The sequence below is a fragment of the Lygodium microphyllum genome, chromosome 2, assembly GCF_053477565.2.
Source record: "Lygodium microphyllum isolate KBCC chromosome 2, Lygodium_microphyllum_v1.1.10, whole genome shotgun sequence".
In the NCBI taxonomy this organism is placed as follows: domain Eukaryota; kingdom Viridiplantae; phylum Streptophyta; class Polypodiopsida; order Schizaeales; family Lygodiaceae; genus Lygodium; species Lygodium microphyllum.
The window spans coordinates 56550967-56570401 of NC_141136.1; the positions used below are offsets into that span (position 1 = coordinate 56550967).

Sequence of the window (19435 nt, forward strand, 5' to 3'; positions counted from 1 at the left end):
ATTGTAGACATTTCATTATATCTCATTTTATCTCCCACAACAATCAATTGTTGATGCGGATCCTTGACTCTTTTGATTAACTTTTTGCAATCTCTCCTACATTCTTCTTTGTATTGGTCAGCTCGACTCTCAAGGTTATTTGTCTTGATGCACTTTTTGATTTATATGTACTCTTCAAGGTCATCCATGCTTGCTTACGAGTTGTCACATCCATTACATTCTTTCTCTCCCCTTCTCTCTCCATGTTGTATTCTTCTTTCATTACACACTCTCACATAGTATCCTCCATTCAAACCTTGAAGAGCCATAATGGAGTATCAATTCAATGCATTTTATGATATCAACAAGGAGTCAATCCATTCTTCTAAAGATAGGAATTTTCACTTGTCAAAGTTTTATAAAGAGCAATGTGAAGATCACATATCAAAGCCATGATCGCCACTCTTATAGATCCAAAAGATCAAAGTGGCCTTGTTCCCCCTGCGCTTCTCTAAATGTTTTTAACAAGGCCCCTCTATATGTATAAGTGTATCCTTTCTTCCTTTACCCAAAATTTCCTTTATGGCTCGAATTATTTCCTTTGGCCCTACAAAGTGGAGTGCATACTTCATACCTATGGCTTATTGGCATTTGTTACCACCCTTATACATGTCCAATGGAGGTTTCCCACATAGGTTCTACAATGGACCAAGTTGCTCTTTGGGATCAACTCAACTCCAGAGGTCGATTGTTTCTCTTTATGAATTTGGGATACAAATCTTAAGGAGGAGTTAGCTCTACTTGTTTTGGAGCATGAAAAGTAATGCAAGGAGATTGGAGCCAATAGATTTAGCTCCACTAAGGCTTTTAGTGCAAGTTCAAGAGGGGGGAACAAGAAGGACAACAAGAACTAGGATGATGAGAAGGATGAGAAAATGTCAAAGCCAAAGTGTCCGCACTATAGGACAAGCACTCATCCTAAGGAGAAGTGTTGGTGAAAGTACCCCCATTTCAAGCCAAGCACCAAGAATGGCTACAAAGTCTATCTTTATTCATTTGTTTGAGGTTGAGGATATCAGACTTGCTTCTGCCACATTGCATATGCCATGATTGTGGACTTTTTTGTTGAAATACTTATATTCCTAATTTGGGATTCAATCACTTGTCATGGTTTAACACACACAGGTGTAGAGCCCACCACCCTTGTAGCATGGTCTTCACATAAGCTTGGGCTATTTTGGCATGCCTGTTATAGGCAACTAAATTTGATTCCATTTGATAAGTGTCACAAAAGAAATTGGTTGAGGGGCCTCTAGATATTGTACAAAAAGTAAAAATGAAGCATCCACCTAGGATCCAATCCACACATGAGACACAACACAAACAATATCTACAAATATGTAGGAATCAAACATCAAATTCATCTCCTAGCCAGAGAGCCAAACATGCTCACCTCTGAGCCTCGGGGCTAGCAGCACTTCAGGTCACGACCACATCATCCCAAGGACTAGCATCCAATACCACCAATCCACACCATTCCAACGTATAGACTAGATATTCTATAGACAAAGAGTCCAAGAGTGGCGGACTTAAGTTCTATAAATAGGACTCGGCTACCCTAATCCCAAAGTGCACTTAGTATATTCACGGTAAGCCACTTCATGACCAGCGTGACCAATGCTAATGCCCATCCAGATGTCCAAGGATATAACACTTTCCCCCTTATGAATGAGTGTTGTCCTCAACAAGAATGAAGTGGAAAAAATGACTCTTTAATGAACATTTTCATCCCAAGTAGTCTTTGCCTCTACAAATGATTCTTCCACTTGACCAAATACTCAAGATAAATGATCTGATGTGACCATTTAGTCCTATGGTCAATAACCAATTCGGATTCATGTGGAACATCACCGACAATGCCCTCAAGGCAAAAGATTTCCTCAATTGAAACAATTAGTCACCTTGTTTGAGCCATTCTTTCTCAAATGGAACATTGGGTAAACTCGAAATTTTTGAGCTTATAGGACACGCCACCTATCTTCTTGGTAATTTGAAAAGAGTCACAGTACCTTGAAGATAACTTACATAATTTGATAGTAGTTATTAGGTTGGAGTCCTTCCGGAATGGAATGTGAACCCACGTGCCTTCTTGGAGCTCTCAAGGAGTACGATGCTGGTCCCTCAGCATAAAACATGGCATGGTCCCAGGTCATCTAATGCTTTCCCTTGCAATCATCAATGTTATTGCATATGGTGCATAAAGTTAAACACCGACTATATTCCCCTCCCTCCCCCATTCCCCACCCCCCTTCCCCCCCCCCCCACAAGGCTCCTTGAGCTAAACAGCAATTAGTGGTTTCGGCTCATAACCGTACATAAGTATAAACGAGCTACAACTAGTAGCCGAATGCTTGGCACTATTATAAGCAAACTCAAACCTAAGGAAGGTAACACTCCCAATCAAATTGTCTATGTGAATCATACACACGCAGCATATCCTTCATAGTCTAATTTGATCTCTCGATATGTCCATTAGTCTTAGCATGCTTTGAGGATGACATGGATAATCTAGTTTCCAAGGTTTTTTCAAATTGGAAAAAAAAATGATACTTTGAAAATCTTCCTCTTCCTCTATCTCTATCTCTACCTCTATATCCCTCACCAATTCATCCTCCTCTACCTCTCTTACCACCATCTATTCTTCTCTCTCTCTCTCTCTCTCTCTCTCTCTCTCTCTCTCTCTCTCTCTCTCTCTCTCTCTCTCTCTCTCTCTCTCTCTCTCTCTCTCTCTCTCTCTCTCTCTCTCTCTCTCTCTCTCTCTCTCTCTCTCATACCACCTCCTCTTCCTCTACCTCCACCTCTCTTGTACCACCCCTTTCTTTAGCTCCACCTCCACCTCTCTTCTACCACCTCCTCTTCTGCTACCTCACCTCTCTTACTACGTCCTTTTGCTCAAACTCTCTCTTGCCACTATCCTCTTGAGTTTTCTCCTACCTCTAACTTACAAATTACCACCCTATCTTTATTAGTACTCAAATTGTCAAAGTATTTACATTTGGTCATGACTCTTCTCTCATTCATTGTTAAAGCAACAAAGTCAAAGTTAGTACTTAAGAAATAATGCTCTGTTTCTTCAATCATAACTCTCATGTTAAAGCAAGTAATATTTACTAGATGAACCCTTAATTTCTTATGTATGTTCTAATGATAGTATAGGAAACGCCACATTTTATCAAACATATTTCACTAGGTACGCTAACTAGAGGAATCAAGTAGATCATACTTGGCTACACTACTTGTGAATTTCACTATAGTGGCCAACCTCTTGTTAATTATTATCGTTTCCAAATGTGCACCCTCTTTTCTTACTAGACTTCTTCTTTCAAAGTCTTATTTTCCTCTCATGCACTCTCTTCTAGTGCTAACACCCCACATTCTAAGTCTACAACCACCCAATGCAAATCAATAAGAGTCTAGATATTGTGAAACATCTCTTTGTGAAGTAGTTAAAGAAGGGGAAAGCTTAGTGGCATTAAAAGTGATTTCAACATAGGTGTCTCTTTTAAAACGAAATTTCTCCTCATTCTTAAACAAATCTTTTCTGCAAGAAATGCAACTCGTCAATTGCAACATGCAAATGCCTCAATCACATTAGTTCACCAATCTATGGACAAATATCACAATATAATTTAAGTTCTCCTTTACAACATCTTACCATTGGTCAAATACTCAATTGTAATGTTACTTCGATTTTGGCCTTTCCCATTATTTCAACTTTCTCTTTTGAGAGGCCCTCGTGACTTTTAAAGCATGGCACTTGTCATTTTATCACCTTGTTTTAGTGTTCATGTTGTTTTCTATGGTAAAATATTTGCAACTTTTCTTACTAGAGTTTATTCTTCCGAAGCCTTATACTCTCTCTCTCTCTCTCTCTCCACCCACCAAATGTCTGCAAACATGCAACCATATATAACATCTTTCAAACATAACACTAACTGACAAGTATTTTGCTAATCATCATAGTCTACTACATTAGCAAATCACTCACTTGCAATCTAAGTGTACAACCACCCAATGTCAAGAAAGGGAAGTCTACATTGTCTTGATACCTTTCTAAATAAGTAGCTAAACAAGGTGAAATCTAAGTGACATTAAGCAAAGTCTTTGTACAAGAGTTGCAACTCAACAACTACAACAAATAAGTCATTTAATCACACTAGTTGACCATATGCGTGGTCAAATGAGTTGATTGTAATATTACTTGTATATGGACGTTTACTACTATTTGAACTCTCTCTTTTGAAAGGCCCTAGGTAACTTCTAAACATGGCACCAATTGATGACTTCTTAGTCAAATCACTCAATTGTAAGCTTGCTTATATCCTAACCCTTCCCATTATTTCAATGGCTCTTTTGATTTTTCAAATAGAGATGTCATCTACAATTTTATAACCTCGTTTTAAGGTTCAATTTATTAGCATTGCTTGCAAGGGCATGCTGTAGTAATGATTAAAAAGATCTAGCTTGTCCTTGAGGGGAAAATCACTCCTAGTTATCTATGTCGTTATAAATCCTTTGTTTTTCACTCTTTTTCACTCTAGGACATGCAAGCATATTCTTACATTCATGCGACTTGGTTCCTAGTATTAATGGCTTGACACTCCTCCATTTGTGTCCTTGAGTATCTCCTTCCTGTTCTAAACTGATATTCATCTTCATTGCTTGGTTGGACCCCTTGATTGTAGAAGTGGGACCATGCATAATTCCCCTCAACTTCTTGAGCTTTTTATTCAAGCATATTGTTTGATGGTGCTTTTGCTCATTTAAGTAGGTGGTGTCACTTGATGCCCTTGTCGATTGCAATGGATATCTACCTTTGGAGTCACAACCTCTAGAATATTGTTGCTTGTAAGACTTATGGTAAATTGTGCAAAGGCATTTTTCAAATCAGTCTTGGTGAATGATTCCTTGAAGTTAAAAGAGCATTTGTTACTACTAGTTGCTCAATGGATCAATAATGCAACACCAAACACCTTTGAAACTAGTTTTCTAATGTTAGGCTTGAGGTTTTCATGTTCAAGACTCTATTTGATTTACCTTTTAGAGCATTCATGTTCTGGTTCACAATTCTTGATACTCTAACTTTGGGGCCCTCCATCAATTCCCTCTAATGAATATTCCCCTTTTTTTCACATTTTCTTCTTAACAACTTGAGAATGGTCATCACTCACACTAGCAATAAACTTCTCATATGCATTTGGAAGCTTTTGCTTTAATTATAAGATTTGAGAAATGTTATAATGTAGAGCGATTTCACCCATATAAAGTTTTAATGGTTACATTTGCATTTTTTGTTAAAAAGGATGAATTTGAAGATGATGTTGGCGCCTACTAACTACTACACGAGCCTTATTCAACCAGCCTAGTCATATCTAGGTCTTAACAGTCTTAAATTTGACAATCCAAGCTCTTAACCATCAGAACTCAAGCCTTATCCAACCAACCTAGTCACATCTAGGGTTAAGACTGGTACCTAGTCACATCTAGGGTTAAGACTTCCAGTCTTAAATTTTGTCAAGCCACGCTGTCGACTATCTGATCTCTTCTCCTTTTATTTGTGTTCTTGTGAGAAAAGGGAGGATTCAAGTGTTTCTAGCAGAATGCAGGTGTCTTATGGTTGGTGAAAATTCCAACACAACCCCTACTAGGTAGCACCTTGCTCCATGACCAAATAAGCATGCAAAAGAAACAATTTTGTAACTATTATTGCAGGTCTACTCTTTTATGGTCACATCTAGTCATATAATTGCTGTACATTCATACAAGAAAATCACGCAGAGAGTCTTGAGAGGAAATCAATTTTTGTACATGCTACAATGAATAAAGAGAACAGTAAGTGAAATATTTAACTGACGAGTTCCATACAACAGCATCAGGGGATTGACAACTATCTGAATCCTTGCAGTAGCTCCAACAAAAAACTGTCTGCAAGACAGTAAAAATCAAGCATTTCATCTCCACTCAGCTAATCCTCAGTATTCTTTGATTTTGAGCCACGCCAAGGGCGTGTTGTTGGAGGTGCTCTCTCGTCATCACTGTCTTCAAAAGAGGAACCAAAGCGACGCCGGAAGCGAGCAACTTGCCCTTCACGCTCCTTGGCTTCCTCTTCCTGAGGCAGACTACGGAGCTTTTGGTCATTTTTGTAAATGCGGGGGGTAAGGATTTCCCACAAACGTCCATCAGGTCCAACCACTCGCATGATCTGCAAAGCTGGATGGATCCCTTTCTTCATCTTCTACAGTCAAAAGCCTTCAGGCATCATGGCATGCAAGCATTTCAAAAGCATCAGCATTCTTCTGAATGCATAGTTTTTGTAATTATACGCTGATCAATATTTAAATGCTAAAACCCCTCCAAATAAATTGTTCCTCTAATATCCACTGAATTTGGTGTTGTTTGTCCAGAAATAACCACTCACCTCCAAATAAATGAGTACATAAAATTGCAAAAACTTCTCTCGATTACTAAATTTTTGAATAAAATCTTCAAGGTCTTCACCAGAAACGCGTGTTTTGCAAAGGAAAACAACCATGTAATTCTTACAGACAAAGCAGTTGCATTCTAGATGCAATCATAGTGTTAAGTAATGAATATCACACAAATTATTCTAGCTCTAGTTCTTCTTGCAAGACAAATACTTTGGTGAGTAAATCACATCAAACATGTGAGTTTTCACATGGACTCGCCTCACCAGGATATTCCACAAACTCCCAGAATCGGACCATCTCCTTGATGACATTTAAAATCTATATCATGCATGCGTACAGAAAAATGAAGAAACTTCAAGCAATCAGTCACAATGCTCTTCCCTGAGCCCTACAAATTGCACTTGACATGTGTGCCAAGCTTTATTAACCATGGCACGTGTGGTGTCTTCCAGCAGGCCCTTAAACACAAGCAACATCCATTGTGAGTCCATCCCCAGATCCCACTTCATGATTTTCATTTTTTTGAAGTCCATCCCTACCTGATCATTTTCATTTTTCTAACAATCTACCTACTTCATTGAGTTCAATAGTAAAGAATGGCTCTTCCAAGCCAAAACTCTGTAGGTTCTATTATCCTTGAAGCATGTTGACACAAATCACCCCTTGCCATATGAAACTGTAATGGAAAGTGGGGGAAGAGCAAAAAAACACATGGCATTGGGCCAATAGTGGTTTCAGCACGTGTGTGCGCACAGACACAACACACACTCTCTCTCTCTCTTCCCCCTGCCCCCCCCCAATCTCCTGCCTTGCACCTGCTGACCCACCCCCACCCTGCACCCTCTACCCACCTACTAACCTGCCCTCTGCCCACCTTCACCATCACCCTGCAGCTAGATCACGCAGCACTTTACATGCTGTCCCATCACATCACGTCAGCTCCTGCCCTGCCCTGTCCCTGGCCCGCGCCCAGCCCCACCCCTGCCCCTTGTCCGCCCCTGTTCCTGCCCTGCCCTATCCCGACCCAGCCCCCAGCCCCACCCTGTCGTGCAGGTCTGCAGCCATCAAATCAGGCTTTCATCTGTACTGTACAGGTCCACACTGATAGACCCATCCTGTCACCCTGGGGGGATCCTGGTCCACCAGACCCACTGCTGAAGCGGGAAACCATGCCTCTGCACATCTGAGAGACAGATGTAAACCAGAGACCATCAACACCACAGACACATGGCGAGTGTGGATGGCAAGTTAGACATGCTCGAGAAAGTGTTAAACACTCATCACCAACACCAAAAAAACCTTGGACAACAGCATTAATCAAGTGCAGCAAGGCCTCCTAGACAAGATTACAAAACTTGATACTGAAGCTCAAAAATGGAGGAATGAGAAGGCAGCCATGTTAACGGAAATTCAACTACTAAAAGAGGAGATTGTGGTGCTGAAGAGCACCGGACGAAAAGAAGGAGAGATCCAAGAGGACACGAGCACTGTCATAAAGGAGGAAATCTACAAAGCAGTGGACATTAAGCTAGAGGCCACACAACAAGGGTGGGTGGAGATAATGAAGAACATAAAAAAGGAGGTGGAAAAGGACAACCAAAAGGAGGAGGTACACATTGTCAATGCCATGTTGGAGGAAGAGAGCATGAGACAAGCGATCTCAGATATAAAAAGGAAGGACTCCCCTTTACAAAAGCCTCTTGAGGTTTCGAGATGAAATGGAGAAGACGGCCTTCATGAGGAAGAAAGGCCATACTGCACGACCTATTAGGCAAACACCTCAGAGATATGGATGACAGAATGGAGCTATAACGGCTCATTATGGACACACCCAAGAAGGATGAAGGAGCTGATGGAGAATCATGAGCTGATTTTGATCACAGAGACACACCAGAAGGAGCTGATGGAGAATCATGAGCTGATTTTGATCACAGAGACACACCAGAGTCCCAAGAGAGGACTGCCCAAAGTACAAGGATATGTATGGGAGTCGACGTACATGAGCTGCACAAGACATCAAGGCACCCCCCAAGGATCAGGAGTGGCAATATTGATCAGCTAGGACCTACAGGATAGTCCACATCATGGCACAAGATCCCAATGCACAATACACGTGGATCACAGTGGAGATCTCCCATAGCCACATGCTATATATTGCCCTTGAACACAAAGGAAGAGAGAGACAATCTGCAAGAGAAGAAGAAAAGAAACCTCAGACTGAGGCTCACAAGCAGGAGATGAAAAGGCATGACAAACATGACTGATAACACCCCCTCTCAGATCTTGGATGTGGCGGAAGGCCAAGGGAGAAACGGATCCTGGGGAGGCAAGGGGAATGCCAATGTCGATGAAGTCCGTCGATGAAGATTGCTGATGAAGAAGCTCCTCGTGATCCTAGGAAGCCCCTCTAAAACAATAGGGGCCAGAGAATTCACAACTGCATTACCGAGATCGTCCCCCTTTGAAAGGAATATGAGGGAACCACCACCAGAGGAGAGGGTGGGAAATGGGAAGGAACCTGTGGAAAAGAGGATGCACAAGCGGGAACAAGTGTAGCAATAGACAACTGCCTTGGAGGACCCTGCATAAGAGAAGGGGAATGGAGCCTGTAAAGCCCACTCTCCTGCCAACAACCTGTCGCAATAACAGCCCCTGTAGAAGAATCCTCAATACAAACAGCCTGCTCGGTGAAGACAACCCAGGTACCGATCCTTATAAGGCCATAAACTAAGAGGAGTGGAAAGCCCTAGTCCGAAACAAAAAGAGCTTGTGAAAGGGAGCTCGACATGCGGTCGAGAAATAAAGGCAAAGTGCCAACATCACAAATAGACACCGAAGCAATGTCACCAACAGTGATTGAACCCTCAGAACGACAGAGATCCTACAACAAATCACCTCGTGGAGTCATGACTAGAAGCTCCACTATCAACCAGCCAAGGCCTCTCAAAAGATGAGGCAACCATGGAAGAAGGCTCCTCCAAGTCAACAATATAAAGGAACACTGACTCATGGGTAACCGCCAAAGTAGAGATAGAAGGCTCAGATGTTTTAGTTCCATCCTTGGCTCCCGGACGAAGGGCAGGGTACTTCTTTCAACTTTTCTCCTTTGGATGTGTCCCCTTCCCACAATATAGGCATTTAGGCTTCTCCGAGTCAAAGTCAAAACCTAAAAAACTCTCTTGTCTTTTAGCTTGTGACTTCCCTTTCTTCTGTGTTCCCCCTCCCGAACCTACAACAAAAGCTTTGGTGAAGGTGGATCCACTAGCTGCCTCTTTGGCGCGCTCATCATGCTCCAAAATAAGCAAGGCAAGCTCCACCCATAGAAGCTTCTCACATGTCCTTAATGTAAGAAGACTGGTATAGAACACATCAAACCAAGGAGATGGCAACTGAGTCAAAAGAATCATGGCCATATCCTTTGAAAAGATCATCCTGCCAAGGGATGCAAGCTCATCCCTCATGTCCTCCAACCTGTTGATATAAACCTTCATGGAAGAAGAATCATCAACACTAAGCATCCGTAATTTCTTCTCAAGAGTAATCCGATGGGCAAATGTCTTCCGATGGTAAAAAGAAGCAAGCTTTATCCACACTTCCACTGCTTTCCGCAACCTACGCACATGCACTAGGATAAAATCCTACAAGCTCATAAAGAGGAAAGTTCGAGCTCTCGAGTTGAGCCAATCCCATAAGGCCACACAATCCATCGATGATCCAATGGTGTGATCCTCCATTGGACGGGGAATAGGGTGGGTAACAAACTCCCAAAGATTAAAGGTATCAAGGATACACTCCACCTTAAATGACCAAAGCCAGTAGTTGAAACCATCAAGCCGGTCTTCTTTGGGCAAAGAAGGGAGTACGAGCACCTGTATAGAGGGTGCCATGGAAGGCATATGAAGGCCAACAGAACGAACCTTCTGTGAAACATGGAGAGAACAAGGAGCAAAGGAATCTCATACAAATGGGCTAGGTGACTTCCGATCGTTGCATGAACTAGCACGAAAATCTCTCCATCTCTCAACGGAAGAAACAAAGACCTCATCCTCTAAGTCAGCAAAGAACTAGTGGTAAGGTATCTTCATATATATCTGTAAAACACCCACAAAAAGTTGTGCTTGGCTATGGACAGCCCCAAGATAGGAGGAATTGACTACAAGATACTCTCAATGTAGAAGGTCTGCCTAAGGGAGAAAATATTGTCAACTGCTCACAAAGGATGCACAAGCACCAAAACGCTGATGTGAATGCTATCGCTTGCTCCTGAAAGGTTGCTTTTGACTGCAGAAGGTAGTCACCTTGCCAATAGATAGTCACCTCCACCCAGTAGGCTCTGAATGATGACACCTAAGCACCAGATGCAATCGCTAGCTACTAGGAGCTTGCATTTTCATCAAACGCAGATGTGGATGGCCTCACAAACTCTGTGTCGCTCTCAGATAAACTCTGTGTCGCTCTCAAATACCATGCTCTAATACCGTGTGAGAGTGCGCAACGGAAGAAGGAACTCAAACATAGAGGAAGAGAGAGAGAATCTGCAAGAGAAGAAGAAAATAAACCTGCACTGAACAAGGAACAAATGCTGAATACAAAAGGAGGACTAATCAATCCCTACACACAGCCCACAGCATCAATGAGGGCACCAAATCAGGCTGATGATAATGGCAGCATCGAAGACGGAGAAAGATGATGGAATCGAAGTGTGCACCTACCTAGGAAGGAGGGAAGATGATATTCTCACAGACTACCAAGTGGGAAATGGCTATAAATAGCCAAAAATCCCAAAAACTGGTCGACCTGAAATTTGGGGCCAAAAATATAGCCGACCAGCATTTAATGCTGATAAAAATTCCAAAAATGCTCAGAAAAATCCCGAAGAGAGTGGACAATGTCTGACAAGTGAGGAAGGCTGAAGAATGCAAAAACTACCCCAGGAAATGCACATAAAATCCTGACTTGAGCAAAAAATGCATTGAAATGCAGTAAACTGAGTGCCCTAGAATGAGCTACCTCCTCCGTCAAAACAAGTGATAGACAGGTTAGAGCTCCTAAAGTCCTCGTCTAACTCAAACTGAGTCTCAAAAGCAAGAGATGACAAGGCATGACAAACATGACTGCTAATGCGTACTAGAGCTAGAATCTAGACACCATCTCATTATTTACGACGGGATGAAAAAGTGGCCTAGATCAAGACCACAAACTTGCTTCCACCCCACGAGCTCCCACAAGATAGAAAATGTACTAGGTTCCATCAAGACGATGGAACAAATCTGACCCTTCACCATCCCCTCCACCTCATCGGAGCAGATCACACCTATTTGTCCCTCCCCATATCCTATCCTCCCCCCACACCCACAAAAGCTAGCCACTGTCCATAAGCAATCCACCATTTTCCATTTTAGGCATGAGCTAGCTGACATATACAACCATGGTCCATCACATATATAAAAGGCTCACACAGTTTGAGCATATTGCCCCCCTAAGGACACTCACCTCCATCCTCCACTCGACTGCTCTCCAAAGCTTCCCACACTCCACACACACTAGCAAACCCACCCGACTTGGGACCATGAATCAAAATACGTGGTATGATGATGAGTACATAGAGCTATACATACACCTCCAAATCCACAAAGAACTAGGGTCCATCACAAAGAGAGACACACGTAGCCACATGCGGATCTTGACTCGTCATAAAAGATGGGCATACAAAGAAGCATAGTATTGGGATCTATACCATTTGTTCATGACCAACAACATGGCACAGATTGAAAAAGCCATGCCACCACACATCCATCATTCACCCAAAAACATAGTATTCCTATGCAAAGGAACTGCATGATGTACCACACCAACCACTCATTCCTCATCTACCGATGCCTTGCCCCATCACATCCACCTTCACATATGATATGGTGAGGAGAGCGATAGAGCACCTACAGCATGGACGATAGATGGATCGCACAAATATACAAGGTAAGCACTTCATTTATGAAGTTGACATTTATTGGATCCTCTCTTTGCTTTTATGTTCAATAGGGCCCTAGCAAAAGGCTTCCCAAATGAGTAGAGTATGCATACCATTGTGCTCATCCACAAGTCTCAAGACCCTCTAGATCCAGGTAACTACAAAGCCATCATGATGGGCCACACGTTGGCAATGATATATGGGGCAGTAATGAGGCAAAGCTCAATGCATATGCACAAAGAGAGAGAGAGAGAGGAGTAGGATTGGTTGGCTTTAGACGGGGATTCTCTATACTTGACCACATCTTCACCTTGAGGAACATGATTGAGCAAGCAAAAATAAGCAAAGAGACTCTATTGTTGCTTTGTGGATTTCCATAAAGCCTTTAATATGATTCAACAAGATAGACTACTACAAAGGCTACAGACACTGGAGATCCCATGGGACATGATTCGAGGTATCTATGCACTATATGAGAGAGTAGTGGGTCGAGTGAGATACCCCAAGGGACTTTTAGGCGTGATCTCCAGCACCATTGGAGTAAAGCAGGGATGTCCTTTGTCACCTACACTCTTTGGTCTCTACATCAACAAGATAGAAGATCACATCATGCGAGGCGGGGGAGATGGGGTGGAGTTAGCAAGTATATTGGCCTCTATTATGCTTTATGCTAAAAATTGTGTTCTAGTCTCTGAATCACAGGAGAATCTACAACATCTCCATACCCTTCGTGGCTTTTGTACACAACATGGATTAACTGTTAATCTTAGAAAAACCAAGATCCTGATCTTCTAGACATTGGCCCCAATGAGGAGAAGATCAATCTTCACCCTAGGAGTTGGGCAAGTGAAACTTGTAAACTCATTTGTTTACCTAGGGGTCACTTTTACTACATCCGCTAGGAGATTCACCATGGCATAGGCAACCATCTCATCCTCCCAAGGAGGAGTTATTAGCCAAGGTTGTTAGGTACAAAAGACACGATGCGGTACGATACAATAAAATACAATACTAATTGGTACCTTAAGATTTTATAAGGTACAGCACAATATTAATACCCAAAAAAGAAAGGTTATTTTGGACTACAAATGATAGAACCCATGTTAAGAGCTAAAATAGCAATGTCACTTAAGTTAATGAGATGAATACATGAGGATAACAAAGCAAAACCTCATACACAACATACGCAACGCACAACAAGTAGACAAATGGGAGTGTATACATAATACATCATACAAAAAAGCAAAGTGTAGGATTGATAGACAAAGCGGTCAAGCCTCTTTCTTTTTACTTTGTATGTATATGTGTGTATGTGCGGCTTAGCAATTTTTTTTCAAAGGGAAGGGAAGGAGAGAGAGAGAGAGAGAGAGAGAGAGAGAGAGAGAGAGAAAGTTGAAATTGTGTATTCATCTTGGAAGTTGGCAACGAGAGAGAGAGAGAGAGAGAGAGAGAGAGAGAGACTTGAAATTATGATAATAAACATAAGGCTTGAAAGTTGAAAGATATTGTATGGTCCAGTCTTCATTGGCAAAAAATAGCATTTTTTTTCATATGAATTGGTACAAATATGTACTATATGGTACGGTACAAAACAGTACAAAACAATTCAATCCATACTTAGTACAAATACAACTATGTTATTAGCTAAGGTAGAAGAGGATAACCATCATTGCTAACAATGTACTCTCTAATACGCAACTCAATAAACTCAAAGGAAGTATCCATGAATCCTGAAGAAAGTGAAGTTATGCAAGTTACACAAGACTCTTGTATTATAAGTGAATCCTAGCCATCAATTATTGATATGAGAAAAAATTATGTAAGTAGATTTGAATGACTCTCTAATAGACAACCCTCATCTTTACTAGTTCGAATGCAAGAATGAGATTTTCATGGCTACCCAACCTAGAGAAAAAAAGTAAATGAGAAGTAACATTATACAGTATATGAACCTTATAAGGAGAAATGATGATCTTTAAAAATCTTGTTGACATATTCATTGGTGGAAATTGTAAAATGCATTGCTTCTTTTATTATAGTTGTATATTTCAATTTGTAAATATTGATACGGTCTTTCATTTCTTACCTCAACAATATGTTAATTTGATATACTTACCATATTGATTTACTTTCATAATTATTTACTTAAAATCGTTTCCATCAATCAAACAAATGTGATCGTATTATGTAGAAGTCAATGCAATAGAAGCATGAAATAATACTGAAATAAACTGCTAAACGCGAGATAAAAGAGAAAGAAAAGAGAAAACACAAAAACAATGCAAACCGAAACTCAAAGATATGCTTGGGAAATGGAATCCATCTACCAAAATCGAGACAATCGCATACAATAGTGAGTCACTAGTGGGCTGCGTGGGCACTAGCATGAGGAACCCTAATAATAGGCTGAAAGAATGCCATAAATGACATCAGGTTGGCCAGCAGTTAATGCTGATCGACCAGCATAAAACACCAAAATAAGCACCTAAATGACCAATAAAAATTTTGTAAAATGTCTAGTAATGTGTAGCACATCCCAGACTAACACATGAGCTGACTAGATAAGCAACATATCATTATCCATATGATTTATCATTACACAATTGTTGTAATTATGTTATATAATACATGATACTTTTTACAAAAATTTGTGTTTTAAAATTAGTTCTTCTATATATTTACAACATGAAGCATAATAAGATTCACAATATATTTTGTTTCTTGTTTTTTTACTGTCCGAAGTTGTACTTCAAGACTACAGCTCACAAGTTTTATGCTACTGAGTTTTATGATGGAAGACATGTAGGCCACATGTACTGCATGGGTACCCATCAATAAAACTTTCTCTGGCTTGGCAGAAGTGTTTTCATGAAGGACAATCAACATAATTTAAGGGGAAAAAATCTGATATAGCCATACAAGTCACTCTATATGTTTACTTTGTGTTTACTTTGTCGTCTAGAGGTTTTAAAGAAATCAATTTAAATTATATTTGGGAACCCTGTAACCAAACTTTCTATAATTTCATGAGCCTTTCAATCATTTCTACAAACAATAACACACGGCCAGCTTAACTTCAAACATAGTAAGTTCAAGCACTAGAGGGATGCCATTTAGCAAGCAATGTCTGTTTTGGCCAGGTGGCATTTAAGTCTGACAACATTGAACCACAAAGAATGATTAAGCATGCTAAACCCCTGTAGCAATCAGGGCATCAGATAATCTATAATGGACATAAGCACATAGATGCATCTCCAATGAACCCACACACAACAGTAAGGGAGTGCAACCTGGGAACTGATTAAACAACCATTTTAAACCACGTTATGATGCAGTAGAATGCCCAAAGATATAAGCAGGTGGACATTGATTCAATTGCTACAAAAGAGACATGATTTACTGCATTTCTCATGCAGAGGGAACGAGATACATTGACAGCAAAACAGTTATAGTCTCACAGCTTCAGGCCTTTGCTTCTGCCGTTTAAAGGCAGTATTTCACAGAAATGACAGAGTAATCCGTTTGCAGGTTTCATTAAATAAATCACTCCTGTTTATTGATCGAGTAATAATCAAATTCAATAATGCTTATCCCCATACATGCAAAATATATGCAGGTTGGTTATAAAACTCTGGAAGCCCGGATATGCATTGAAGGGCCCAAAAGATGGCAAAATTTCAATGGATCGCAGACTAAACATATGTACACACATGACCTCTGATGCTTGATGTTGAAATGGAGATTCAGCGTGAAGACTGCATACAAGGAATACAGCACCACAACAGCATATGAAAATTCTGAGGAGGAGAGAGAACGTGCATACATCGTTTGCAGAGATGGAGTATTTTGAAGGTTGAGAACAAATGATTGTTGCACAGAAAAGCTTCGTATTTTGTTTGCACAGATTGAGTATTTTGGAGTATACCTGGACAGGCTCGCGGACAGAATGTGCTTCTGAAGGATGTCAGGCTGTAGATGCCCGGTCGCGCAGGCATATGTCGCCTCCCACCCTGCCTCGAAAACTCGTCCGCAGCAAGCAGACGGGCCTGGCGTCCACGGTTGGAAGTGACTCCTCAAAACGTCATGCCGGAGCTGAAGTTTAGAAATTTAATGTTCGCGCTTATAAAAGCTCGTCACGGCGGGAACTGATGCTATCGGAGTCATGGAGCCTCACAAGCTCGTCATTGCAAGGTACTCGGGTAGGGGGCCAACTATAGAGCACCTCAGAAAAACTAGTTTTGACATGTGCAGCTCAGTAAAGTTTGAAGCTCTATATGGAGTTCTTGCATGTTTGTTATGTAGTAGTTTTACTAATGGTGTCTTGACATGCATCATGTTTCAAAGCGACGTACGTTTGTAGATAAGTTTTTGTGTTGTTTAAATACATGGAGGATGTTAAAAGGAGAATATGTATGCATATGTAGTTCAAGTCATTGATCATGATTTTGAACATTCACATTTCTTTTGGTCGTAGACGCCATGGCCAAGTGGGAATAAGAATGGAAACACTGCATTTTCTAAGGTGATATCTAGGCAGGGTGAGGTTCTTGCAAGCTAGCCGTCCGACCTAAACGTCATTGTTCTTTCAACGAGACGATTATTATTCCGTAATATGATGCATGCAAACTCGTGCTGATCGACTCTCTGGAATGCCTGTCGTCGACTTGGCTCAACTACATTTTCAAGCAAACTGTAACATCTTTCATTTTCGTAATCTGCTTGGAGCATTGGATCGAATGAAGAGCTTTCACGATGGAGCTCTATAATCCTTTCGATGGATTGTATGTTGAGAATGCAAAGCCCTATCCTTGGATGCGCGATGTTCTGCTATAGCCATGTACTTCTAGATTAGTGGATTATGTAGCATATTGAAACCAAACACATCCGCGATATCAAATGTAGTCCAGTCAATTCTAGTAGATGACTGTGAAAGTGATCCATCATTCCAAGGGACAAGAGAGTTATCGAGAATAAATCGATGGTCCAAGGTTCCATTCACAATCGCTCTTGTTGTTTTGCAGACCGAGATGGATATATCAATTATGTTCAATATTGAAGCTTGTAATGACTTTGCATTGAGAATTTGTTTTGTGTAGTTTGGTAAGAGTGACACTGTGTATTTGTTTTGCTCTTTCTTCGCATGATATGGTCGGCATTTAGTTATCATCATATTGACTCTGTGTTGTCAGCTTGCAAGGATGAGAATAATGCTTGGCAAAGTCGTTATAACTTGTATTTCTTCTATAGATGGATCATTCTTTTGCGAGTTGACAGCATGATTGTTCTATAGATGGATCTTGAATGTATGGATGCCTTCCAATAAGAGCCTTGCAAGACACTTGGGTTGGTGGATGCTCCCGAATGTATGCTACTTAGATCTTGGATGTATGGATGTCTTCCACATGATGGTTTGAGCTTTGTTTGCTCATTTGGCATTTGACTTTTGTTTTAATGGGAGCCACTTCTTGACATTTGGATATTACATTAAGCATTTGATTATGAAGTTGACCTTGAGGGTCTTACTATAAGACAACCATGGGACTTGGTGACATGTACATGCTCTTCTCATACTTTATGTATGCAGTTTGATGCTTAATGAACTAATCTAACATTACTTTTGAGCCAACACCTATCTCTGTCACGATGTTGTTAGTGATGTATACATCTTGGTTGGTTATGTATTGAGCTTCTGTTACATTTCTCAATCCGTTGTGCCTCTATTTAGTCTCTTTTGTTACCCATGAGACCCACTTTATGCATGATTGTTATGCTTATGGGATACATCTCATTCTGACACACTGATCCTTTGACAGTTCTCAGTGCTAGTCGCATATTCACTCAATGCTAGTTGGAGCTATTCCATGGTAGTTGCAGTTCAATGATTGCCCTTTTTTGCATTGATCTCTTACTAATATACTTCATCTTCAACATGTAATTGCAATTTATTGTACTATTTATGCAAGCAGTCACCTTCATTTCAAATTTCTTTGCATTGACTTTGTGAACAATCATTACTTGGTCAATACCCTTTATTTTCAGCTTGATTTGGCAGTGGTTTTAGGGCTATTTGTAGTAATTACAACATCCTTCTTTAACAATTTGTGCACTTATTTGCCTTTGTTATGGCTGGTGGCTTGACTAATAGTGTTATCTTTGATATTAACAAGTTGGATGGCACCACTACAGTTACTAGAAGGCCCAAATATACCAAGTTTTAGTGTAGAAAATGTCGGTTAGGCCCTTAAAACATCAGATGTGTCAAGCCCGAACTTATTGATGCCCATGATTGGGCTAAATTAGATGAGCTATGTAGTCCACCATCATATCATCCCCCTCAGTCCACATGGGAATTATGGGAAAAGATTCGCAATGTCTATGACAAGTAGAGCCCCACTTCTCAGATGTACTGACTCATGGATCTTTGCATGAAGGAGGGTACCTCTACGTTAGCTCACTTAAATGAGTTTTGTTCTATTATCAGTCATTTGTCTTCGCAAGGAATTGAATTCAAGGGCAGTCTTCTTTCTTTGTTTCTCTTAGTTACACTATCTAAATCATGGGATACCTTTTGCACTATTATGTGTGCCAACATACCTACTGATGGGTTACAATTATAGGATGTAGAGGGTGCACTCTTGACTTAAGAGGTCAACACGAAGAACGTCGATGTTTCTCGCCCCTCTCATACTTTGACAGTTAAAGGCAATAGTGATAGGGGCAGTAATGATCGCCGCAGTAGAGACTCTCAACAGTCTTGCAATAAGTCCAGTGGTTGTAAGTCCTCATTGACTTATCATTACTATGGAAAACTAGGGCATATTCAACCATAGTGCCATAAAATATGCGAAGACAAGAGCAAAGAAAAGGCCAAGGGTAAAGCACATGATAAAAATGATGATCGCAGCATTGTCCCTAGCAAGCCCATTGTTAAGATTGAAGAGATTAATGTTATGTAGATTGATCTTCATGATGATTTCATACTCACAGCTAATTCTTGGTA

The 19435-nt window shown here is 40.7% G+C and overlaps 1 protein-coding gene across 3 annotated transcripts; it reads right to left on the bottom strand.

The window, feature by feature from the left end:
• Window positions 1-5829: 5829 nt before the first annotated feature.
• LOC148039764 (Ribosomal protein L31) lies at window positions 5830-16661 on the bottom strand. Of its 3 annotated transcripts, none has more exons than XM_087693803.1 (2): window positions 16361-16661; window positions 5830-6271 (listed from the first exon to the last, which is right to left on the bottom strand). In XM_087693803.1, exon 2 carries the CDS (start codon window positions 6269-6271, stop codon window positions 6005-6007), a length of 267 nt encoding a protein of 88 aa, XP_087549929.1. In that variant the 5' UTR covers window positions 16361-16661; the 3' UTR covers window positions 5830-6004. The 3 variants fall into 3 exon arrangements, with proteins under 3 accessions (XP_087549929.1, XP_087549924.1, XP_087549916.1); XM_087693798.1 differs by having other exon boundaries at window positions 5830-6274; window positions 16361-16658; XM_087693790.1 differs by having other exon boundaries at window positions 5830-6288; window positions 16361-16656.
• Window positions 16662-19435: the final 2774 nt, after the last annotated feature.